Source organism: Cyrtonyx montezumae, unplaced genomic scaffold (genome assembly GCF_038088225.1).
Source record: "Cyrtonyx montezumae isolate F1298 unplaced genomic scaffold, pur_monq_1.0 scaffold_10, whole genome shotgun sequence".
In the NCBI taxonomy this organism is placed as follows: Eukaryota; Metazoa; Chordata; class Aves; order Galliformes; family Odontophoridae; genus Cyrtonyx; species Cyrtonyx montezumae.
In genome coordinates, this window is record NW_027071826.1 from 29,973,837 (window position 1) to 29,999,009 (window position 25,173).

Sequence of the window (25,173 nt, forward strand, 5' to 3'; positions counted from 1 at the left end):
CGCGGCCGGAGGAGCCCGCCCCGCCCCGCCCCGCCCCGCCTGGGCGCAGTGGGCGGTGGCCACGCGTGGGGCGGAGCGGGGCGGCACCGCCTCTCGGCCGCGCGTCGCCCTGCAACTACAGCTCCCGCGGGCACCGCGAGCCGCCAGGACTGCCGCTCGAGCAGCGCGGGGGCGCCCCATTGCGCAGGCGCGCCACATCACGCAGGCGCAGGGCCCCGCGGCCGATGGCGGAAGCGCGGTTGCAGCGCGTCGGGTAGCTCCGGGGGAGCGGGAGGCGGCCGCCCGCCATGGCGATCCACGGCCCCGCGTCTTCCGAGCACCTGGAGCGGCTGCACGAGATCTTCCGCGGGCTGCACGGCGAGCTGCGGGCCGTGCCGGAGCGGCTGCGGGGCGGCGCGGCGGGTGAGGCGGGGCGACTCTGGGCCGTCGGCTGAGTGGGGAAGGGGAAGCGGCGCCGCTGCAGCGTTGGGACTGTGGCACGGCGCGGCCTCCCCTGCTCCTCGGGTAGCTCCGCTTTGCATCTCGGTATAAAACCATAACGCTGAGAGACGGCGGGATGTTCAAAGCGCGGACGGGTTGCGGAGTCTCTTTCTCCAGAGATATTCAAGACCCTCCTGGGTGCTTTCGTTCGCGACCTGTAGGGAACCTGCTTCGGCAGGGGGTTGGGCAGGGTGATCCCCTGAGGTCCTTTCAAACCCCTGCAGTTGTGTGATTCAAAGCTGCCTTTATTTTCTTGGCAGTTGCCAAGAATGAGAAGCATAAAGGAAGAAATACCCTCTTGTGGAGATGGGCCCTGGAATCTGGGTATTATTTCCATAAAATTAGAGGCAGAAGGAGAAGGATGACATTCTTTGCTGCCTTGAAACTCCACCCTATTGCTGGGAAATGAATGGGTAGAGACCATGCTCACACACATTGGAAAATGCTCCAGAACACTGGAATTTCAAAGAACAAGAAATTTCTGGCAGGAAATTCTTATTTCCTTGTAGAAAGGAATGTGATCAGTGCTGTGAAGAAAAAGTAAACCTTTGCCAGGCCTCTGGATCTGTGATATTCCTAAACAATGAGTTTTGAGCAATGGGTTTGAACAGTATTGACAGGCAGCAATTTCTTCAGTGCTTGGAGATCATAAACAAATTTCAAACTGATTTTTCAGACATGCTTTGAAATGTTAATATGATAGATATATGAAAAATGAAGAACGGTAGTGTTTATGGAAAGTATTAACAAGGGAGTTTAAGTCAGGAGTTTATCTCTGTGAGGAAGGTGTTTGTAATAGGCAGGGGGGTTGGACTCGATGATCTCTAGAGATCCCTTCCAACCCCTGTGATTCTGTGATTCATTGTTTGCAGCCTGTGCACAGGATGGGCATGGGCCTTATTTTTCAGGCTATCCTGAAAAGTCTGTGGGACAATAAGTGGTGTCCTATGTACAACTTTGAGATGATCGGTACCTTCCCAGACTCCAGGGAGGACAGAATGTGTCATTATTACATCCTTCAGGAGCAGAAGTTTGAAAATCTTATCTCACCTCTATGAACAGGATAACAAATTCTCACATCTGGAAGTAAGTGTTTTCTTCCTTTCAGACTTATAAGACATTTTAAGCAGCATGGATCCATTTCAACTGTAGATACCATTCTCTAAGTAAATAGTTAACTATCTTTTTCAATTGATTCTGTTTCGATTGAGTGAAATGAGATCTCACAGATGTTGATACATGTGGGTAATATTTCTGTGTCTGAAGTGCAGTGCTGTACTGATCCGATTGGGGGCACCCAGAGAAGGCAAGATACTGCTTTTTCATCACTGCTTCAGGTTTCCATTAGTTCAAGGTGGCAGTTGTTCTGAGAGGACACTGCATTCACTGAAGGATTGCAAACAGAACAGTGACTTTAGAAAGTTGTCTTCTTGCTGTGTGTGCCCATGTCCTCACTAGCAGCCCAGCTGTTCAAGCAGTCACATCAGCACAAATGTACATGGCAGAAAAGCAGGGGGGAGCTGAAGTCAGCATTTCATTCAATGTGAAACTTTTATTCTGTCTCAAGTCCGCTACAGTTCAAGCTCAGGGGCCTAATAGGGATTTGAGCTGAAAGGGAAGAGCCCCGGTGTGGGCGTGGCACATCCATGGGATGGGTTGTGTTTAAGTGTTTTGATCACTTCAGGATTTTCTCCTGTTATTCTGCTGAGAGCTCAGTGGTTTAAAAATGCTTCTTTTGCAGAGGGCCATACTTAAAAAAGGCATTATCTTGCCTGTTTTGTACTGAAGCAGTCAGTAGACTGTAAGGCTGTCTGTGCAGTTTAATCAAATCAGAGAACTTCTACCCAGGTGACTGTCTGCAAGATTTTATTTAAGGCTGAATCACTCTCTTCTGAGAGAGATGAATGAAGTTGTTGTGTATTTGTCAGACTTTGATGGAATTTGGTTTAGTTCTGCAGCATTCTGCAGGACTTTATGGTGGTGATCTTCAGCACTTTCATGGAAACTGATAAAACAGGTATTTTCTCCGGTAAGGTATGAGCACTTTCAGTTCTACTTTGACTGAGCTTGCACATTAGAAAGGTATTATGTATTTAGAGTGTGTTAAAAGCTATGACTTTAAGGTTTGAAGTACAGCAGTGATGAAGCCTGTTCCTTGGCCTCCAGGGCTGCAGACACAAGGATGTGAGCAAATGGCAGTATTAAGCAATTGAAACGTGTGGTTTTGTTGGCCGGTTCAAACAGCTGATGTCATTCCAGAGAAGAGAAGCATTTGGGCATTAGGCCAGGAACCGAATCAGGTGTACTGATGGCATCTTTAATCTCAGAGCTCTCCTTAGAGTGCTTGTCCTGTTTGAGTGGTTGTTTTTAGAGGACTGCAAGGATGCAGTTGCCAGTTTACAGGAAACTTCAGGCATTACTTGGAGCTGATGGACGTGGTGTTCTGTTGTAACCCAAATGAAAGCTTCAGCCTTCAGTAGTCTGCTGAGTGTGTACAAAAATGTGAAGTGTCAATGAGATGTTTACAAACACGTCCTCTTGGTTATTCTTTCAGCAGGCAGAAGAATTTTGGGGGGTTAAAAAATGATTTCTTTTTGTACCAGAGCTAGTGGCTGGCTGCTGAAAGAGTGGCTTCTCTCCTCTGTCACTCTCCTCTTCCCCAATTTTTGATAAGTTGTTGTAAGAACAGGCTGGTCCTGTTTGAGGGAAGAGTTGACCTGCGGCCCCTGCAGTCAGCCATTGAAGCAGCTTTGTTGTCTGCGAGAGATCAAGTTCTGCTCTTATTTTCTGACATGCTGTTTTCTCTTCCACAGAAGAAAAGAAAAAGCTAGTTCGGGAGTTTGATGAGAAACAGCGCGAAGCAAATGAAACGGTAAGCCTGAGCTTGGAAACGTGGCCTTTCTGACCAGTTAAAATGTTGATTGCCTTACAGAGGACAGTATCCCAACTTTTACTTTATTTATGTTCTTGTCTTGTCAGACAGATGTTCCATTTCTTAATCTGTTTGATTCATTAGTGTGATTAATATGTCTGTGTTTGTATATAGAGACAGACAGGTACTCATACTTTTCTGTTTGGTGCTCAGTCTGGTTATTGCCTTCCCTTTGAGCAGAGTGTTAGAGCTGGAGGTTAGAATTGCAGGCAGGATGTGAAGGGAATATGCCTTATGGGATTTTTTATTGTTGTTTGGTTTTTGGTGTCTTATCTTCACATTGGTGTTAACACACATGATCTTCCTGCAATAGTCTGGTGGATGGCCAAATGTCAGGGACCTCAAATGTTTGCAGCCTGCTGCATGGGCTTCCTGAGCAGTAGGTGACATGGAACAGCACAAAAAAGAAAACAACCTGGGGACTTGTGTTTCTAGTCAGAGCACTGTGCATCACACTTTTCTTATCGATGTGCTCCTTGTTGGCAGCACTGTGCTAACTTCTAGTTCAATTAGGGTTGTTAGCTTGTTTTGTTTCGCCACAGCAGTTGCAGCAGAAATCTCTGGCTCCTCCTATGAGAAACAGGTTTCTTATAGGTTACACATTTATTTTCATGTTGCTTCCTTGGACTTCTGTACAGCAATTTGAGGTACCATATAGCTGTTCTTGATGGACTCTGTCAGTACTCATGTACTGAGAAGTTATGCTTTGAAGGCTCTGCTTTTTCACTTTTAGCAAAATAATGTTTGGTTGAGTATTTGGAGTGCATCTTCATAAGTCTGAAAATAATCTCTCTGACAGTGAAAGTAAAGCAAGTACCAATGGAAATGGCAGTCTCTTCTAAGTGAGGGTGGGTTTGAGTCACAGCTGGACTGGATTTTTTGAGGTCTATCTCTGTAGACTTTGCCCCATACCGGAGGACAGGATTAAGCATTCTGAATCTGCAACAACTGTCACTGAAAGTTGATGTGAGGATTCAAGCGCCCAAAATCTCAGGGTATGCAGATCCAGTAGACAGACTCAGTGTGTGAGCTGAGCAGCTTGCCTACCTGTGCACTAGATACACGATGTGATCTGATACGTGTCCTACAGACACTTAAACGATATGAAAGTGAGAACTGCAAGTTTTGAAGTTACAGAGTGACATTTCAGAAAATATCAGTCTTTAACCTTGAGAGTGAATACTTTTTCTTGAAGCGTTGGACAGCTGAAACCCCAGGTGTGCTGAGCTACATTGGAAGAGTGGTGTAATTGATATTAGGTGAGGGGCGTGGGGTTAACCCTCCCTCCCCCCAGTCATAAAAACACATCAGTCCCTTCATCTAGTGGTGAGTTCTGGGTATGGCTGTTCATAAGAATAAATTTGATACTTTAAAGTAAATTTTCTTTTCTTTAAGCTTCGGGAAATGGAAGAAGAACTGAAGTATGCTCCTCTGCCATTCCGCAATCAAATGATGAGCAAAATCCGGGCATACAGAAGGGACCTCTCCATGTTCCAGAGAGAGATGAGAAGCACAGATTTGGGATTGGGTCCTGGAAGTCAAGGGGATATGAAATATGGAATCTTTTCCACAGAAAATGAACAGAGTGTGAGCAGCTGATAAAAATTGTATTTAAACCTTCTGTGATTGTTTACAAAGATGTTCCAGATACATTGCTTACAGTATTTCTACTTTAATCCACTTGCTTTCTTGCATAACTGCCTCTGTGTCTCTTTGTGTGTAACGTGAGTATCCTGAGAAGGAGAAGAAAGGCCTAGAACTCTATAAAAGAGCTTTTCAGTTCTAAAACAAAGATATGAGTGTAATCAAAATGGTAATGTGTGGTTGATTACCTACACAACTTATTTTTAAAAAGAGACTCGTTAAGGGTGCTGAAATATGTTGTGTAATCTCTCCTGCTGAGATGGAGGGTTAACTGATCTCAGTTTTAACTCCAAAAGATGATGTGAGTCACATACACTGTATAGGTTCTTCCATAGAGTCTTCTTTTAAGCAGTCTGTTTTCCTTTGTTATCTGGGAACTATTTAGTCTTCCTCTATATTTTGCAGTATGGATATGCTGCTTCAGTGCAAGAACTATGCTGGTTTACCTTATCTGTTTACATGTGTTCAGAGTACTGAGACTGGATTTGCTTACTGTCTCTGAGGAGGTGTTACCTATATGAAGAATTTGTGGAAGTGTGTTTTTTGTTTCTTTGCCTTAGTTAAGAAAGGTCTGAGGGAGTTTCCATAGTGTCTCATTCTACATTAGCTAGATACATTTTTGCGTTGATTCCTCTTGACTTCTAAAACCCAAGAGCAGGATGGTAAGTCAGACGTTTTGAAGCTTAAGAAAATACTCTGTTTTGAGCTACCTCTTCACCCTGAGGTCTGCAAACATTTCTTACTATCTGTGGCTACTGGCTTGAAAAGAGGAGCTTTGTTACTTAGCAGTCCATCTGCTAGTGCTTTTTGTCTGTGGCTGAGTAAACTCCTAATAATCTCCCTGGCAACTAACTGTAGAGTCACAAATAAGACTGACGTTCAATCTGAACAAAAGGAAAAGTTAGCATCTGGAAAAGCCCAGGTCCTGTTTTCATACAGATATTACTTGATGGAAAAATGAATTATCACAAAGACAGTTTTTTGTAGCTAAATTTAACTCTTCAGCTGCACATCCTTCTTTTTCAGTAAGTCAGAAACTTGGTGTTTAATACTTTAATAGTAAAACATGCATTATTTTTCAGACTAATCTACAGTCACAGAGGGTGCTGCTTCTCCAGGGAACAGAGAGTCTGAACCGAGCCAGTCAGAGCATTGAGCGCTCGCACCGGATTGCTGCTGAAACAGATCAGATTGGCACTGATATCATTGAAGAACTCGGGGAGCAGCGAGAGCAACTGGAACGCACCAGGAGCAGAGTAAGCAGAGAACAGTGTTGGCTTAGTGGGAAATGTGTGCCAGCTGTTGTACTTAGAGACCCCCAGATGGGGTGAGCCTGTTGCTGCTTTAACAGACTGAAGGCTGCCACGTTGCTTTGTTATGCACATAAAAGGAACATCTTCCTGTAGACGCCCCAAGCATATCTGCTACTGTGTCTGTGTAAGGCCAGGTGATTAAACCCCATCATGCTGCTTAAAAATCTAGCATTGCTGAAAAAACTACTCATCTGAAAAATGCTGGGGAATTGCCCGCCTCATAAGATTAACACTAAATGTTTAGATTTGGGAGACAGTAAGTTCCTTTAATTAAATGAAATTTAATGGCAGCAGCTAACAGTAACTTTGCAATATTTGAATGTTAGCTGAGGTTGCAGTTCAGTTCATTTCTGAGTGTTACCAGGCTGAAATGGATCGTCCATTAACAGTTCAGCAGTCAGATCCATTGGGTCACACAGGCTTGTCAGGCCAACATGTTCATTTTCTTTGCTAGAAACTTAATGGCATTTCAAACAGTTCCAGATATGCACTGAGGAGAACATGTTGATAACAGAAGGCAATTAAATTGACAACTAAATTAATGAAACAAATTTGATAATTATAGGTAGAGTGTTCATAAATTGCATATAGTCTTTACATGTACCTAAGGGAACATATCCCTGACAGTCTTAAGGGCTATTCCCTTTGTACTGTGCCTGGAGAGCAGTGTTCTCCGAATTTTGAGAATATATAGCTAGCACTGAACACATTCTTAATTGTAACATTTACGTGCCAACAAATTGCATTAGCATCTTTAGAACTGTTTGTTTTTTTCGACTGGCAGATGACTTTTGTTTCTTCATAGTTGGTGAATACAAGTGAAAACTTAAGCAAGAGTCGTAAGATTCTGCGTTCCATGTCCAGGAGGTGAGTAGCACCTGACTTAGAGCAGCGCAGTATTCAGAAGGTAGTACTGTTGCTTACCAGTTTATGGAAAAACTACTATAGTGTCAGCTGGAACTCTGGGGAGATTTTAGGGCGCGTGCAAACTGATAGTGTGACCGTGTACAGATGCTATTTTGTATTTTTTCCTTTTTGGTAATTACTTAATGGAGACTAAGGTAGGTGAGTGCATACTACTGAATTTGTGCTGCACGTTATCTGTGTGCAGCTTTATTAAGATAATACTGAGGCTGTAACCATCAGAAATGATAGATTGTAGTGATGGGAGGGATTTTGACTAACTTACAGTCAATTTCTAAAGGTAACTTTTGAATAATGCTTATTCAGGTTGGCAGATGCTGTGCCTTAAATCTCTGCAGCATTAAGTGCTTTAGATGTCTGATGACACAGACAAATCTGTTTAGCCCACAGGAATGCCTTAGCATAGGTAGACTGTTAATTGAGAACTCCTGAGTTTGACCCTACACTATTTTGATGACCAAAGCCTTGGTTGCTTAAATGTATTTATGGTTTAACTGTGTTTTTTTAATTCTTATAAACCAGTTCATGGAATATTTTTTCACTAGGTACTTGTGGTCTAACAAGCTTTTTTCTTTATGCTTACCATTATTTCCTTCAGCAACAATTTTCAAGGGGGAAAGTACATTAAATTGAGATTTTTGGTCTTAATTCAACTGTGTAGTTTCAATTAAAATTAGCACAATGTAGAGTTTAAAACTACAACTATTCAACTTCAGTGTTCCCTCTTGCTTAATTGAATGAACAGGCACACACAGTGGGATGCCCTGCCTTACTGGCGAGCAGGAGCAGGAGGAAAAGAACAGAACTACTGTTACTGAAATAAAAGATGGAATACAAAGTTTCAGGAAAAATTAACAAGCAAGAAGGCAAGCTTAGTGTTTGCCCATTTAAGTGTTATTTAAAACAGTAGTGGCTGAAATGGGGAATGTATGTTCTGAAGGTAAGAAGCAGCTTTTTTTTTTATTATAAAACCACCTCAGATTGTGTTTTTTTATTATTTTTTAACTCTATAGAATAGCCACTAATAAGTTGTTGCTGTCGATCATCATCATCCTGGAACTAGCCATCCTAGGAGGTGTGGTCTACTACAAGTTCTTTCGCAGTAGATGAACCTTTGTGACTTGTGTTTTCCACTGCTGAGGAATAGGATGGGATGTCTTCCCTTTGACTGTCTAAAACTGAACTATGAGACAGCATGCACCACTGAAACTGTACTGACACGAGAAAAACAGTGAAAGGAAGTGAAAGGAAAAAACAGAGACAGACTTGCAAACTACCGGTGAGATTACAGAGAAGGTAATAAATATTTTATTGTCTCAATTTGTATATACTTTACTAAATGAATAAATCTTCGTTATGTAATACAGTAGCCACCGATCACGTGGAAAAACTACTTTTATTTAAAAATGGAGAAGTTAACAGTATTTGCCAAGTGTTGACAGTCTATTCGCTCAGGTGCCTCAGCAGAGCTCTTTAATGTCCAATGTACCCAGCACTGTGGGTTCTTAAATCCTCACTTGCTCTTCACTGTCAGATTCATCTGGAGAACTGGGTGTTGGGAGTTCATCAAAAGCAGTGTGTGCCCCTTCTCTCGTCTGTCCAAAGCACGTTGCTATCACATCAACTGCAAGACTAGCAGTTGCATTCACTTCCTCTTGAGAAGCTCCAAGCAGTGGATTGACTTCAACCATGTCTACGGCTGAAAGCATTCCTGTAAAAATTATTTGCAGCTTTGTTATTGTGTGCAGTGGCAAAGTTAACTCATGCCCTGAACCAGTGATTGAGCACCCGGTAGGAAGGCAGGGCAAACCCAGAGGAGCTCAGGTGCAAGCAGTTTATCTGAATGAGCAGGAGTGGAGCCAGGATCCTCCCCTTCCCAGACATAGTTTAAGGGTTGGCAGTGGAGGCAAGGGAATCTCATCTGGAGATCCCTGCCTGCCAGAGGGCCTTAGAGACCTTCTAAAGGTAAGCAGTTTCTTTCTCTTATTTCTGCACCTGCTGCTACCCTATCTAGGCAGATCCTCACTTGCTGTAGCCTGACATTGCTGCTTTTTGCCATCTTGTTACGCTTTGTATACTACAGAAAAGGGTTAAAGCTGTAATAAGGTTTATTTTGCAGCAAGTCTGATGTTTGAGACCAAATCTGTTCATTAAACAAGTAAAATCGGCTCAAGTGAGGGAAAAGGTCATTGTTCTTAGGTTTTTTTTCTTTGATTCCTTAGGTTGTTGCTACATCACTCCATCCATACTTCAGCATTCAGGAAAAAGTCAGGAGTTAGATCTTTTGCTTACAGTTCTGAGGTGCACTTTATTGTGTAAGACTACTTTATATCCTCCAGCTAATTTTTTGTCATCCTATTCATGACTCTGTGGAGGTTTCTGCTTTATGACTCTTCCCATAACGATCTTTATTGCAAATAATTCAAAGTCTCTATAGCATAAGGAGAAAACTCTTAAGTTAGCTACTGTGTATAATTGGTGAAGGCTGGATTTGTTAATCTTGCATCCTGGAATAGGATCTCCAGACTGTTTAAAATTGTTTGCATCCTTTTTTCCCCAGATGCGTCTGGCCTCATGTGAATAGGTATAGGGGAAAGTACTTTGTAGGATGACAAAGCCATGTTTGACATTAGTTGTTAATGTATACGTTTCCTTTTGAGAATGTTGATGGCAAAGCTGCTTTTAACACCTCAAGTACTGCTCAGTGGGAGGAAACTGTTCTTCCCTCATGACGGTTGAACTGACTTTTCAGGCACCTCAGCTTTGGCTATATTGATCTTATTTGGTTACATGTGAAAAAACACAACTGATACAGGCTTCATGTAGTCTGTCCTTTTTGGCTTAGTGCAGAAAACTTTGTCAGCTCTTACCTGTGTTGTGTATTTCCTCTGCAATGTACATGCCTTCTCTGTAAGTTAATCCACCTAGAACAGGAGTCCCAGTTGCTGGAGCCAGTGAGGGATCAAAAGCATCTATGTCAAAACTCAGGTGAATTGGTCTCTGTCTCCTATAGACAATAGGACAAGAAAAGCAATCTTAAAAACTTGAGACTTTTTCTACATGTATTTTTTTCACTGTCCAGGCAAAGTAGCATCTTCTTGCACAGTGCTGAAGATCTCTGTGCAAAGTCCTACAGTGTCATAGCTATGTGGAAATATATACACTTTTAATATTTATGTTCTCTGAAATATCTCAAACTTTTATCTCAAACTTTTTTCCTAATATACTTTGGGAAAATTGAAGTTTTTCTTTCTAGTTTCACTGAGCATCTGCTTCAGTCTAAGGAAGAAGCCATGAAATGTTTCTACCTCGTTTACTGCAGCTGAATTTAATTTATTGTTGTGCTATATATACACACACGCAATCTTGACAAAGGGTACTTGAGACTCAGAGTTCATTCAACACTTCTGCCAAACTGCACTAAAATACAGAATTCCTTGAGGAACAAGGACAAATAATATATAACAGGTTCCATTAGTCACTACAGCTGTAATTCCTCTCCAGATTTTTGCCAAACACTGAGGAGTGGTTCTAGTTTAAAACGTGTACGTAAGGATTCAAATCAGTGCTGAGACTTACTGTTTACTGGACACTTTAACACTTCTGTTAGGCCACCTTACATAGACAGTGACCTTCACTTACTGTAACTCTTGGGAAAGCAAGCACGTAGCAAGTTGATGACAGAGTAGTTAAGTGCATAGTTTGTTACCTGCCCATCAGTTGTTCAAATGTCCTTTCCATAACTTTCTGAATTCCGAGGCGATCAACATCCCTCATGGAAAAATACCGGATGTCATAATTTTTCAAGATATAGCTGTTAGAATAAAAAAAAGTAAAATAACCACAAATTATTGGTGGCCTAAACTTAAACCATGCAATCCTTGTGAATAGCCAGGTGTGGAAGAAGCCAATGAGCCTTTAATTAACTTACTATTCAGCAGGATCCACATCCCTCAACCCAATGTACACAATGTCAGAGGCTGAAAGGCAGGGCTTTAGCCAGGAAAAGCCAGGAAGTTGTGGGACCTGCGGGCAAAGTTTTGGTATTAGTTTAATGACATGTATAACGAGCCTGTATTTAATTATTATTTCAAAACTTTACATTTATTTATAGCATCTTTTCTCTGCCTATATGTGGTGAACTCTTCTCTATGAGAGTCTAGTTTCCTGATGTAATCAGTCCCTGCCTATGTCACACCATTTTACTTGAGCTGAATATATTAATGAATGAAGTCTTACAGTCTGAAGAGGAGAAATAAAAAGCTCAAATCTGTAAGCAATTGGTAATTAGCAGTGGTGAATATATTAGGAGATTACAAGAAGATGTAGATCACTTGCGCAGTGCACTTAATGGCAGTGTGAGGTAACTTAGCCAGTGTGTCCTACTTGAGTAGGATAAAACCCAAGGTATCTCTACTTTTTTATTATTATTATTATTTTTTAGGAAAGTCACCAAGAAGTCAACTGTTGCAGAAACAAAGTTAAAGGGCAAGTTTCCAGGTCAGGCAGGAAAGGGAAGTGTATATTAGGCTTTATAATGTAAAACGGGTCTGGAACAGCAAGTCAGCAAATGAAAAATGATGAGATCCCACTAAAGGTTAGCTTTGATAGATAAATAATCAAAATTGCATAGTATAACTAAAAAATTCTTTAGTCAGTAATATCTGTTAATGTCAAGAGTGCCTGAAATTATCACATGCTACTCCTCTTCCTACCCTAGCTCTGGATATGTCTAGAACCAACATAGTAAGAAAGTTTTGTTTCCCTTGTATACTTGTCGATTACTAATTACATTCCAGCAGCAACATCTCAAGTTATTTTTTGAAGTCATAACACAATCATAGCCTCACACAATACTTGAAATATTGCTTTGTTCTAAGACACTAACTACATTGTCTTAGGTGAGCTTCAAAATTCAGAGAATTTTATTTTGCTCTAATTCTGCAAAACTGAGCACAGCTACCAAATAAAATTAACCTTTAGCTTACAGAAGGAAAAAACAAAACTAAGAAATACAGTAGCCTTCTATATTAACCTTCTTGTGTCCTGGAAATATTTAATGAAGCCCTATTCATTTTGCTTTACTTTGTGAATTCTGTCAAGTAATGTCACTTCAAATGAGAACTATTAGCAGGAGGAAAGTACTTAAAAGCACCAAATAATTATCTCTTGTAGACAGAATTAGCTCAAATGAATTTGCAGGAGAAAAGCTTTACCAGCTGAGAGCAGTCTTTTTATACCAGACAGGTACTAATGTTACAGTGTCTTCAATAGCCATAAAGACATGAAGTACTCTTGATCTTATCTGGAAGAAGCGTTTTATCAACTCAGCATCCAAAAGATTTCTCAAGGAATAAGCAGAATTCAAGGAATGACTAGCAGAGCAGAGTTCCACAGTAAGATCAAGAGCCAGCTTTTCTGCAGATCCAGTGTCTGTTCTCAGTGTGCAGTTGTCAGTACTGCTTTTCTCTCCAGCCTAAACCTTAACAGAAACAGGTTGTTAGATGTCTAAGTACTGACTATAAAAGGCTTCTGCTTGTGACAGATGCACGGGACATCTCTGTTGTGTCTCCAGTAGATGCTGCAGATGCATGCAGAATCATAGAATGGTTTGGGTTGGAAGGGATCTTGAAGACAATCCAGTTCCAACCCCCCTGCATGGCATGGACACATGGCAGTTAAGAAAGCACTCTATGCCAGAAAAAGTGAAATGTTCAGAGGGTTTCAACGTAGGCTGAAGCAAGGTACTTACTTTATCTTGAAGTTCTCTCAAGAGGAATGAGAGAGGCTGTCCATGGAGGTTTCCAGACTGAGTTGTAAGAGGAGTGTTAATATCAGCATGCGCATCCACCCAGATCACACTGAGATGTGGGCACTGCTGTGCGTGGCCACTGACAGAACCAAGTGCCAAGCTGCAAGTACAGTAGCATAGGGCTTTACTCAACTGTGTGTAGCATTGTCCCTGTAGTTGTTCTGAAGGGGAAACAGGAAGTCTGCAACTTCAGACAGCATCACTGTCATGTTTCAACATAATAGGACATCCCTATGATGAACAAAGGGTGTGTGCTGAATAAACTGAGTGGCATGCCACTCCCAAATAACTCTACAGGACAGTACTTGTAGTGAAAGATTAGAAAGAGCTCTTCTCTTTCCTTTGCCACCCTTCCCAAATTAAATTTTGGTGTTGTGGCTCCATATGATCTCGTAGGAGGTCCAGTATGCTAACTCATTAACTTGCTGTTCACCAATTTTGTCATCTTCACCTCAGATTCGTTCTTCTGTGCCTAACCTTCTTTAACCATTTCTTAGACTAAAGGTTAGTGAGAAAATATGTGAGCCTGTCTTTCTATTCTATAACATCTATTAAAAAGTGGCTTGTGTGCAGGCATTACAGATCAATCCCAAGAGATAACATCCTGAGAGCTAAGGGGTCAAAACTTACCTATCAGTAAATATTCACCAATAAAGAAACTGCAACAGTTCCTAGAGGGATCACATCACACAACTTCCACAAAGAGGGAAACCTCATTCATATGTTTACAGACTGAGAACAGTCTGGATTTAAGTGATACTGTCTTTAGAAGGCCAGGTTTTTGTAAATGACTTTCATGTTTCATTCCCAGAAGCCTCAGAAATCAAATCAAGATGCTGCTGTGGTACTGCCAGAGAGTGACCCTATTCTCACTACCCTTCTATTTTTTTACTGAAATTCTTATACTCCTCTTCAAGCATCAGCATGCAGCATGCAACACAAATTGCCTCTAGTTTGTGAGCGCACCTGTGATCACCTCCTATAGTGACACAGCTGTGTCCAGCAGCCACTGCTCTGCTTACAGCATCAGCCAGCACCTGGCTGGCCAACCCCACTGACCGCGGGTAATAAATCAGGTTGTTGTACAGTTCATCATTGGGAACTTGAGTGAAATTCAAATCTCCAAAGTCGTACAATTGACATCCTGGAACAAAAGGAGAAAGGGGAGTTACTAAACAAGCATCCAAAGGAAAACAGTCCAAACTGAAAAAATTAGTTGGGCAAGTATGTAAGGAACAATGGGAAAGGAACCAATTCACTAGACTATTTACACAGCCTTGCCAACAATTGTCTCAGAAAGCTTAAGATAATGATGTTACTTTGATATATCAATGATATAAGAGGCCAGTCATTGAATTGCACCTCAAAAAACAGGCCTTGTTCTGATTATTGGCAATTATAGCACAAAAAAGTACAGTTTGTATTGCTGTCTTTCTAATTAGCCAAGTTGCATACAATCTAAGTTGCTGCAAGATGCCTAGAACTATATATCATCAAGTTTGAGTCCTAGTAGTTATTTACCATTCCCAAACCCCACAAAAACCCAGGCTCAGAGAGTGCCAAGTTAATAACAAAAATAAAACCTGTTTGGTTTTTTTTTAAAGAGTACTTCCCAAGCAACTGGTGTCTTATAAGAGAACCTATTTCCTCAATGCAGGGTATCGTAGGAAATACTTCAGTTCTAGGACTTTGACCCCAGCTCTCTTTGAGATCCTGTCATTGCCAGTTACAACTTAAACGGCTGTTGAAACATGACAATATTATGAATCTAAAACTTAATCCTAAACAGTATTTCTGTCTATTTAACAAAATGAAGTCCCTTCACAGGTCAGCAAACAAGGGAATATTTGTCATCTCCCTTCTCTCATCCAAATGAGAAAAAGAGTTTATTAAGTGGCTGCTTCTAAATTCTCTTCCATCTCAGTGCTTCTTTGAAGTTCTGCTATTCAGTACCATGTGCTTTCATAACAGTCTTTAAGATCTCACAGGCCACAGCCTCTCAGTTTCAGATAGGCTGGCTGCTGCAGGCACTGATAAGGACTGTAAAAGGTATTTACAGCTACACCAAAAGTAGCTTAAGACTATGCCAAATACCAGTCATGCCTCTCCAATTTGTTCCTCAGAATCTCTAGCTGTTCACAGTTCAAAGCATCCAGGCTGTAGCTTGACATTTTGCCTTCAGCCATTTGGTGACTAACAGGGAACTTTGAAAAACTAAGGCAAGCAAATCAACACGAAGAAACATCCTGCCTGGGACTCAGTGCTTCCTGCCTAATTCCCATGAAACCATTAGCTGTGAAAAAAGCTCTGTGAATTTGGTTGAAACGAGGTTGAAGTTGCATTGAAAAGAAATATTAGTTCATTATCATTTCAAAGGATTTTTGGACTTGATGAAAGGAACGAAGGAAAATGTTTGAGTCACTTGTGAGAATTAGGCTACTGGGAAATAGGCAAGGGTAGTTTCTATATCGAGGACATGCAAATGTAAATCTGCTAGGAGAGGATATGGCAGCTGAGCACAGCTACTTGACAAAGGATTAAGTGAGTACAGCATCATCTACTCTGCAGAATGCATATTATCTACAGATTCTTACAGCAGTAAGCTGGCCCTACTACTCCATAGATTTCAAAAGACATCACAGGCATGCAGCAGTGGTTTTTTTCCTCCTTCATGCAATACCTAAGTCCTCAGCAGGATAACAGCTCTGGAATTTTGAGCTAATTTTTTCCAGGTTTCAATGCGTTCTCTGATCTCCAGTGCAAACATTTCCCCCCACTGTTTCATTCTGCTGCCACTCAGAATCAGGAAACTGTTACAATATTCACTGTACATACCTTAATTACGATCATTATTATTTTTTTATAACCTGTATTTTCCTGCAAGACTACTTCTCAGGTTCCACTGTTACTTAAAGGTCTGGTGAAAGTACTTGAGGATGGTTGAAGATGAGTTTCATAATAGAACTTCAAGGCACTGCATCAGTCTGTTGCTATCAACAGCTTTAGGAGACTGTAGAAATTAGAAGTTTCCCACTTTCCCTTGATCTCATGCCTCTGATGTGCACAGGGAGTAGATCTGCAGTTGGGGAGACGTGTTTAGTGATTTGCACAGTGAGACCACATCGTGCACATTCAGCTTGGTATATTTTGCACAGTTAATCTTTCCTAGGTGCAAGAGACTTGGCAGGTCACAGCCTGAGCCAGTGGTTGAGCACCAGGTGAGAAGCTGTGGCTAATCCAGGGAGCTCAGGTGCAAGCAATGCACTGGAGTGACAGGAAGGGGTGGGGCCTGATTCCCCCCCCACCACCCTCATTTAAGGGTGGGCAGTCAGGGGAGCAGCATTTCTGAATAGAGACTGCATGCCTTTTGAGCCATCACCATCAGAAAGGGTGAGTTTTTGTTGTTTGTTTTTAATCCTCTATTGCTCTGTAGGGTTTGCATCCTACTAGAAGGTGCTGTTGTTGCCTTCTTTTGCTATAGGAGACCTAGGTCTACTACTTTTGACCAGAATAAGTTAGGAAAAGGTCACGTAAGCATCTAACCAGCAGACAAGGGGATGTAGGACAGTTGCTTTGTTAGCACACAGAGCCCAAAACAGAAGTATATGGTAAAAGAAATCAGCATTTTTCATCAGTAGGAGCTTAACTTATACTTAGGAAAAAAATAGAAATACAAATTAAGAATGTGTTTAAGAAAATAAAGTTTCCTGCATGCCTTTTCAAATAAGCTGTTAACATCATAACAGGGCTCAACTCAATGCAAAAGCAGGCAGCATTTAACTGAAAAACCATCTGGGCACCAGCAGCAGGGAAAGCTTCCCCATCCTCCTCTGCTAGGATACTGTGCCCCAGCCAGAAGCAAGAATCTGATAGAAAGATTCAGCTTTCAAAGTTCAGGCTATCTGCTGACATTGCTGAGAGGCCTCCTACTGTAATACAGTTACAACAAATCTCCTAGGCAACAAACAGGACTTGGAACAGAAGTGGGTTGAAAATGAGAAGTGATCTCTTGACTCAGGCTGCTTACACTGGATAGTTGTGAACTAGAGTTAAAATATAGCATCCTAAATTAAATGGGAATTCCTCTTATGGGTTTTTAAATCTCACTGGACTATCTTAAAAAGAATCTGTATGTGCCTCTGCTACTGTATCTCACTTTGTGTTATGTATTATATAAAACTGCCCTCATGAAAGCATCATTCCCACTTACATAGCAGAGTTGCTTGCTCAGATTACAGCCTTGTTAGTACAGAGAGGCTTTTCAGGAAGTGATGAATATGATGAGCAGTGTTAACAGATTATGTTTTACTTCCTGTGAACAAAGGGCTACAAGCTTTACCACTATAAGCTCATTGACTGATATGGACTTTATTTTGTAATGCCTTCTCCAAGGCACAGACAGTGTGTTACACAACAAATGAATGACTCACTATTAAAATAGGTTTCAGAATGCACTGTTCAGTTTTAACCCACCCATATTCATCTGGGGAGGTGGGGGTAAGCAAAAGCATACTTTTGTTTTATAGGAATAGGAAAGTAGGCTAGCAAGGTTGCAGTTCCAAGGGTCTAGAACTTCAGCAGCCTAGTTTAGTTATAAGTCTTTTTTGCTCTGAAGTTCATTACGTAGCACTTGATTCTCTTTAAGTGTGTCTACACCTAATAGGAGATTTCTTCCAGTAGATACTTGATGGTTCCCCAGTTTTCAGCTATAAAATTTCACTAAGAAGGAAGTTCACAACCCAGGAAGTTTCACTGTGTTTTGTGGTGTTCAGACAGGTCTAGCTTAGGGCAAAGTAAAAGGCTTCTGCTCAGACAGCAAGAACCCAATTCCAACTGCTACCCCACATCTGTAGTCTGAAGGAGTCCCCTTTGCTTACTTTTAGCCAAGAAATACCTTTTCCTGCCACAAATCAAGAAGCTACCTCATTTACCCCTTTGTAACTTTAATTGCTTACGAAACACAGTGCACTTGACCTGAAAGAGGTCTCCAAAAACGTCAGCATTGGGTGTTGAGAAACATTTGCACTGTGGCTTGCATCAGAGACAAGGGGGCAGCTATTATGTCACTCTGCTGACCAGCCCAGCATAAGATCCACTTCCCTTCTAATAAACTTAACCCAGAAATGGTTCCTGACAGCAAGTAAACACTGAAAGCCATAGGAAGCTGATTTGGTATTATGACTTTTCTCAACAAGGAAATGCTTGAGAATGTTACAGAAGTGGTTATCATATTAGTTAACCACTCAGGCAGCAACAAGGAAGGAAGAGCAGAAGTAGAGCTCATTGAAGGCTTCTCCTTACCTGCTGCAATAAACTAGTGTCAGACTAGCTCACTCATTCCTATTAAAATGACCAGAGTTTTGCTTTTTTGGTGCTTCAACCCCAGCTCTTCACCAGCTATGGGTTACAACCAATATTTCCAACTTCCATCCAAAAGTAACTTTCTGTACCACATTCTTAGAAGTGCAAACCTGCTGTAGGCACCTTGGTCTTGCAAGTCTATAGCAACAGTTGAAGTTTCAAAGAAGAAATAGTAAGATTCCACCCCCACTATAAAGCAGGCCAAAACCAAAGCCAAATTCATTGTCTAGATTTTCAGTCATGTCCCCATGCCTCTCCCCAGAAACTTCTCTCCTTCAACGCCATTCATAGTAAACAATTAAGCAGCATCTGTCTTGAATTTATTCCAGTCCAGATGGCTTAGTTTATTTTGTGGGTGAAGAAAATCAGCTATGTATTAAAACTGATCTTGTAGTAAGATATCAAGATTGAAACACATTATCCATAAAACTAAAGGAAACACAAGACAAAGAACTTCATTCTTTGATCCTTGAATATCATCTTTCTTTACTGAAAGATTGGAAAGAAATAACTGTTTCCCAATCTGCAGTTTAGCTGATTATTTTTAAAGGTTTATTTGAAGTAAACTGATATGATAATCAGAATTAAAGCAGCCAGTATGCTTTATTCTAAGTCAAGTTTCTTTTAAAGCCTGTTTCATGGATAGTGTATAACCTGGAATCTGCACCAAAGAGGAAAAAACGTGCACATAAAATCAAAGAGTGACACATAGCTTTTCAGATTGAAGAAGAAAGAAGCAGATGGTATCTCTCATCAGTATGAGAAAGGGAGGAGAATTGGAGCTGGCTTGTCAAGAGGAATCTCTGAACATTCACTGCTCTTATTTTTCCAGTAATTTCTAAGCTAAGCAGTAATCATGCAAACATCAAAGTGTCCAACATTTAAAAGGATAACTGGTGTCAGAACACATTCCCCTACTTCTAACTTTGCTTTCTGTGCCCAGGGCCAGTTGTGAAAAAGCAACCATGAAGCAGCCTCCCTGCAGGCATTCCCAAAGCAGCTCTCCTGCAGGCCTCCGCAGGGCTCCTCCTGCCCGCATGGTTATCAGTCAGCTCCTGGCAGCCTGCTGTCACAGAGCAGAGCTGCACCTGCCCTCTATGAACTGTGCCAGCTGCCCAACATTATAGTCACACTGTGGATGCCAGTTATGAGCAGGACATTTAACTGCGCCTTGACTTTGACATACAGAGTATCACAGACTGCTGATGATACAACTGTTTGCAGCTAATCAACGTTTGAAAGGTATACTTCAAAGAATATTTGTCTCTGTATAGATAAGATGAGGCAATTTATTCTAGTTCCAGAAATAAGCTGTAGTGCTTCATAAGCACATTATGGTGACGTTAAATAGAGGGTTTTGTGTGCACTTTTGTCTTCAAGAAACAAAGGAAAAGGACAGAAGGCTGCCATTTACCTCCTCTGTTGGGCATGGAGAGGAAGCGTGGCTGGATTAAAAAAATAGGGCGTTTCTGCTTGGTAGGGCTGATGTCTAAGCTATTACTGTTAACAACCTTATGCTGTATCCTAGCCAATTTTTCCCCTGGGAAAGTTTATAGCAAATTAATAGACAGCTTTGACAGATGCAATCAGAAAGCACCCATGAACAATAGCACTTTTCATCTTGGCAACACAGATTTAACAAAACGTACTACTTAAATTGTGAGCAGCCATTTAACATTTTGTCTGCCTCCATTTCAGCCTCACCAACAGTGAAAAATGTGAATAACAAGACTAAAATAAGAGACAGATCTTGAGGTTACCTATGGAGGAAATTTATTTTCTTAGAATCCCATAGATTAAGGAGACTTGACTGGCTCTGATAACCTAGAATGAATTAATGGATATAAAATACTGAGTTTTGAGGAGAAGAGATAGAGACAGAAAATAGTACAGAGCTAAGCTAGATTAGGGCACTAAAATACTGAGTTCCTGACAAACTCTGTTTGAAAAACACTTGTTGTTTCTAACACAAGTCTATCTTAAAAAGGCCAAACTACACTCTTGGCTTAGATTGAAGAAGTGCAGAATGGAACTGTGCCCAAGTCTTAAAGGATACAGGCAGTTCTTTACTATTTGTCATATTTACTGGATGTGCTGGTGAAAATTATTTTCCTACAATGACAGCTATAGTTGATATCAGTCACCTCCACCAAACCAGTACTAACTCTCTGAACCTCTGTGCATCATTGAAAGACTATTTATCATCTTAAAAAAAACAAACAACCCTTCATTTGAGAAGATAATGGAGGTGCATAGAAGTAGCTGCCTTATTATTTATTTTCCATCAATCCAGAAAACAGCCATAACTTCACCTGTTGGTGAGACGGAGAAGCTTAATTGCTCTTTTAGGAGCTCATGTCAGCAGGGATCCAGTGGTTTTAGGCAAAGCAGGAGCATGTCTCCAGTCACATGTGGATTAGCAGCTCCTTTCCTCTTTTAGAGGGGGTATCTCCTTAAGTTTTCTGATTTGCTACACTGACCTCTTGCATTCGGTCGCTGAAGAGCTTTGATCATATGAAACACGAGCAGTAACACGATGGTCATTCTTGTTGACAAGTCTAGCTCTGCTTGTATTGTAGGCTCCATGACTGCAGTCTATCAGCTTGTTAAGCAAGCAACTCTTCCATTTATTTTTTAATCAGTTCTATAGTAGTAGAAACCCATAACAATCACCAACAGTTAACATATGAAAGGAACTTTTATACTAGTGTTATTTCCATACTAGCAACAGTAAAGGTGCTCTAGATCACAACAGCCTCAGAGGTGACCAACACAACAGCTACCTACTACTTATAAAAGAATAGTACTTTTCTCTTTCAGGTAAAGGGAACTAAGAAACACCGTAGTTAAGCTTAATCAGATTCTCTGTATAATCTACAGCATACAGAAAGGAGAGGTAAAAAAAAGAACTTAAGCTATAGAAGTTGCAAAGCTTAAAGTCAGGGGCACTCTATCACTTCCTCATATCCTTCCATTACATGTCCAAGAACCTCCTGTTTGTATTAGCTGCTAGAACACAGCCCTTCAAGTTTGTTTGCTGTCCTCTCCTCCACACTGTGGAATTAAGAATCTGTTTTCATATAATTTTTCTTTTGTGGAGATGGTAGAATCCTTTATGGTGTTAATATTTTAGTTTCCCTTCGGAAAAGAAACAATGCCAAAAGACAAACATCACTGAAGTGATTAAGAAGCCCCACAGGCTTAGTCAGTTATGTTTTAATTATGCTCGCTACAGACTTGCACACCCACTGTTTTTGGCTTGGAAGCTGGACTCCTGCTACCTTAGCTGTCTTTCCTCCTGAGTACCCCTAAAGGTACTACCAAGAGGTAACAGTGTTCTTGCTCTTCTAAGGAGGTTATAAAAGACAAGTTAATGGCTTGGATTCATCTCTGACAGGCTAGTGATACCATCTGCCTCTCAGCTTCCTCTTTCTATTTCAACGTAAGCTGAAATGAGTTGCTGCGCAGCAGTGATCATCCTAGGCAGCCAAAAAGATATCATACCATGTGCCTACAGTCACAGTGTCTTTCAAGGGAAAGGATCCCAAAAAGATAGAAAATGGAGCAGCAGCTCAGGAGGCTGCAAGAGAACTATAAAAGAGTAGCTATTAGAATAGAGCGAAGGGAACAGAGAAATCACTTCCAAATGGGAGAGTGCCTAAAGGAAGAACCAAAGATAGAGTGTTCTCATTTCTGACATACCTTAAGGATTATCTACTGAAGTTATTCAATTAGATAAATACGCATACAGAAAGCTGTGCCGTTCCTTGATATTCAAAGGAACAAAGGATAGTAATACACCTGACTTAAACAGTGTATGCATCTTACTATTCAAGTGCTACAGATCTCAAGTGGACTTAGGAGCATCTCCATTTTATGCAGGTCAAATTAGCAAGTGGATGGAAAATGAGCAAGACAAACTTTACAATTTCAGATTCTAACAGTCTCTATGACATCTCCCTTTCCCATTTATGCTTCTTTTGACAGCTCTGAATCCACCTCACTTTCTTGCTGGGGAGTATCTTCCCAGCATTCATCTTGCTCCCAGTTCCAAGTTTGCAGTGTTTGTCCTTGCCATTACAATCATACCTACAGCCATCTCCAACAAACCCTGCTAGGGGAAGTGGAGGGATCAAAACAACACCTGCAACTCGTGGACACAAAGCTTTCGAAATAGAAAATACATACGGGAAAACAGAAGCTTTGTATCATAGGCAGAAATTATTCTTAAGGAGAAATCTGTTCTGCTGCAGGTATCTACTGTGAAACAAGGACTCATGAGAACAAATGATTCTTTTAGTAGAACAGATGAACAGAAGACTCAAGTTAATAAGAGCAGCACTGCTTTTTTTGCAATCTTCAATCTCAAGAAGAAAATGCATTGTGCTATAAAAGGGATGACAAAGAGATTTACTGCCAGATCAGCACAAAACAGTGCCAAGCAATGGTACTATTGCAGTACTCCAGGCAAAGCTATCCTGCCAGCCCCCCCAGAAAGCAATCATTTATTACACTTCCAAACAGCAGACGTGCACAATTCAAAGTGCTGCGTGGCAGTTCCTTCCTCAGCTACCACCCAGCCCTCCAGCAGATGATCTCTGCACAATGAGCAGTTCTTCAGCCCATGCCAGGGATGTGCCCTCACACAGCGCAATACGTTTTGCCACCTGAACCTTTTCAGGAGAGAAATTCAGCAGAGATTCAAGAAGTAAAAAACATTAATGCCAAATGGAAAAGAGTACTACCCCGGAGGAACGAATGCTACAGGAAACTAAAACTGCAGGAGGAAAAAATGCCAGAGCAGTTAAAAACATCAAGGGAAGAGCAAGAAAGCATCTCCATGTACATTGCTAATTAGCAAGCAGTCCATAAGCAACTAAATAGCAAGAGTACTCTTCACCTGTTTATTTCTGAATTTAGTTTGCTTTATTTCTGCCCTTTTGTTGTTACTGAAATCTTAAAAGGGATCCTCCTTTCTCCTCACCTCTCTGTGTTTCTACTGAAGTGGGCTTGGGTCGTGCAAAGGAGATTTTATTTTAAAGTAAGGAGTTTCATAAAATGTTAAGTGTTATATCCGAGCTATTTGGAAAGCTTACAGTTCTCTTTCAATAGAGTGCTGCTGGCAATTGATGTCAAACCACTGGTGGCCTCCTTACAAAGGATAATATATCCTTTCCAAGCTACTAACTTGTTATTTTCAGTAATTTTAAGGTCAGTAATGTCTAGATCTGCAGTTATTCAACAACAGCTTTTCTATTTTGGTTGTGGCTATAGATTGTGATGGCTAACAAGTCAAATATTGCTAAGGGTGTGCAGGGGATGAGCAAGATGTACATCTCAGCTCAACACAGTACAGGACAGGAGGAGAGCACCTACTCATTTGCTTGCAAACTGGGGCTTTCCAGCTCATGAATCATAACAATGTGCACAGTGAGCCCCTAGTGCTGTACAGAACAATAGCCTGTTTTAAAGTGGTTTCATAATTCAGATTAAATTTGCTAGAAGGCTATTAAGCAATTATCTCCCTGCTGCATGCACTTGAATTTCACTGCACTAATCACACGTACAGTAGATAATGTGGTTCTTTTCTGTTGTTGGTCTACCTCTGCAGTTCATTGCTATTGTACAGCTTTCAGCACTACCTAAAGATTCTCTAAGGCCGCTTGATAGGTTTCTACCCCTTATGTCGTGATTTGAGTGCTGCATCATGGTTACTTATCGGCTCTCAGCTTGTAGAAACAATAGATGCGAGAAGCTGAAACACAAATAAGCAAAAACTTCAGATAGACGTAGACCTGGAGATTCGTCCAGAAAATTCTGAATTTCATCCCTCGGAAGGTATACAGCCGTTCTGGACACGAGCTCAGCGCCTGGCACTGAGTACGGAGCAAGACAAAAAGAAAATAACCGAGGAGCACGGCCAAGGGCGGCCCTTGACTGCATTCGGGGCGCGCTTCCTGCGCGGCCCTGATGCTCCTCCGCCTTTTGTGAGCGGCGCAGCCCCACTGCCCGGGGAAGCGGGGCCGGGAGGACGCGCGGGCTGCGGCACCGAGCCCTTTGTTCGGGGCAGCCCACGAGCGGGGGCCCGGCACGGCGGCCCGTCCCGAAGCCTTCCCCGGCCCCGGGGCGGTGCGGCGAAACGCGGGGCCGCTCATCCCCATCACCCCCTCCGCCCTCCCTCGCGCGGCGCCCGATGGGTGCGGGGAAGGGGAGCCCCGATGGGGGTGAGACGGGATGGAGGAGGGGGGGTGGGAAAAGGGAAAGGATCGCGGCCCACGGAGCCTCACCGAGCCCGGCCAGCCGCTCCACCAGCCCCGCGGCGCGGAGAGCTGCGGGGCCGTGGTCCACTCCGCGCCGTTTCTGTCAGACAAAGGAAAAAAAGAACGCGTTAACGAGCGTTAGCCGCCGCCGAGCTGCGGCCCCCAGGCCCGGCTCCCACCTGTCCCCTGGAGAACGGGGCGCCCACTAACGCCACCGAGCGCGCCCGCCGGGGCAGCTGCAGCCCCGCGTCCGCCCGCTTGCGGAGGAGCCGCGCGAAGCCCCCGCGTAGCGCCATAGCGCAAGAGACGGCGAAGCGACGGATGATGCCCAGCGTCCCAGCGCCGCTCCTTTTAGCCGGCGAGGGCTCCGCGCGCGCCGCCTGGCCCCGCCTCCTCCCGCACACCCCCGAGCCGCCGGGCCAATGGCGGCTCGCGCCCGCGGAGGTG

The 25,173-nt window shown here is 42.3% G+C and overlaps 2 protein-coding genes across 2 annotated transcripts; one reads left to right on the forward strand and one right to left on the reverse strand.

Moving 5' to 3' along the window:
* The first annotated feature begins 205 nt into the window (after positions 1 to 205).
* On the forward strand, positions 206 to 8,534 carry VTI1B (vesicle transport through interaction with t-SNAREs 1B). The gene is made up of 6 exons (XM_065754703.1): positions 206 to 402; positions 3,294 to 3,352; positions 4,808 to 4,999; positions 6,139 to 6,312; positions 7,175 to 7,236; positions 8,307 to 8,534. The coding sequence occupies exons 1-6, from the start codon at positions 288 to 290 to the stop codon at positions 8,401 to 8,403; spliced, it is 699 nt and encodes a 232-aa protein (XP_065610775.1). The 5' UTR covers positions 206 to 287; the 3' UTR covers positions 8,404 to 8,534.
* A 136-nt stretch (positions 8,535 to 8,670) lies between these two features.
* ARG2 (arginase 2) lies at positions 8,671 to 25,037 on the reverse strand. The gene is made up of 8 exons (XM_065754689.1): positions 24,906 to 25,037; positions 24,754 to 24,826; positions 14,072 to 14,249; positions 13,046 to 13,205; positions 11,225 to 11,319; positions 11,003 to 11,107; positions 10,164 to 10,300; positions 8,671 to 9,004 (listed from the first exon to the last, which is right to left on the reverse strand). Exons 1-8 carry the CDS (start codon positions 25,020 to 25,022, stop codon positions 8,799 to 8,801), a joined length of 1,071 nt encoding a protein of 356 aa, XP_065610761.1. The 5' UTR covers positions 25,023 to 25,037; the 3' UTR covers positions 8,671 to 8,798.
* Between the last annotated feature and the right edge of the window lie 136 nt (positions 25,038 to 25,173).

Coding starts and splice junctions, on each gene's coding strand:
- VTI1B (XM_065754703.1), top strand. CDS start 288: ATGGCGATCCACGGCCCCGCGTCTTCCGAGCACCTGGAGCGGCTGCAC. Junction 3,353..4,807: donor AGCGCGAAGCAAATGAAACG/GTAAGCCTGAGC, acceptor CTTTTCTTTAAG/CTTCGGGAAATGGAAGAAGA. Junction 5,000..6,138: donor CCACAGAAAATGAACAGAGT/GTGAGCAGCTGA, acceptor ATTATTTTTCAG/ACTAATCTACAGTCACAGAG.
- ARG2 (XM_065754689.1), bottom strand. CDS start 25,022: ATGGCGCTACGCGGGGGCTTCGCGCGGCTCCTCCGCAAGCGGGCGGAC. Junction 11,320..13,045: donor TGAGAGAACTTCAAGATAAA/GTAAGTACCTTG, acceptor CTTTGCCCGCAG/GTCCCACAACTTCCTGGCTT. Junction 10,301..11,002: donor TTTGAACAACTGATGGGCAG/GTAACAAACTAT, acceptor TATTGTCTATAG/GAGACAGAGACCAATTCACC.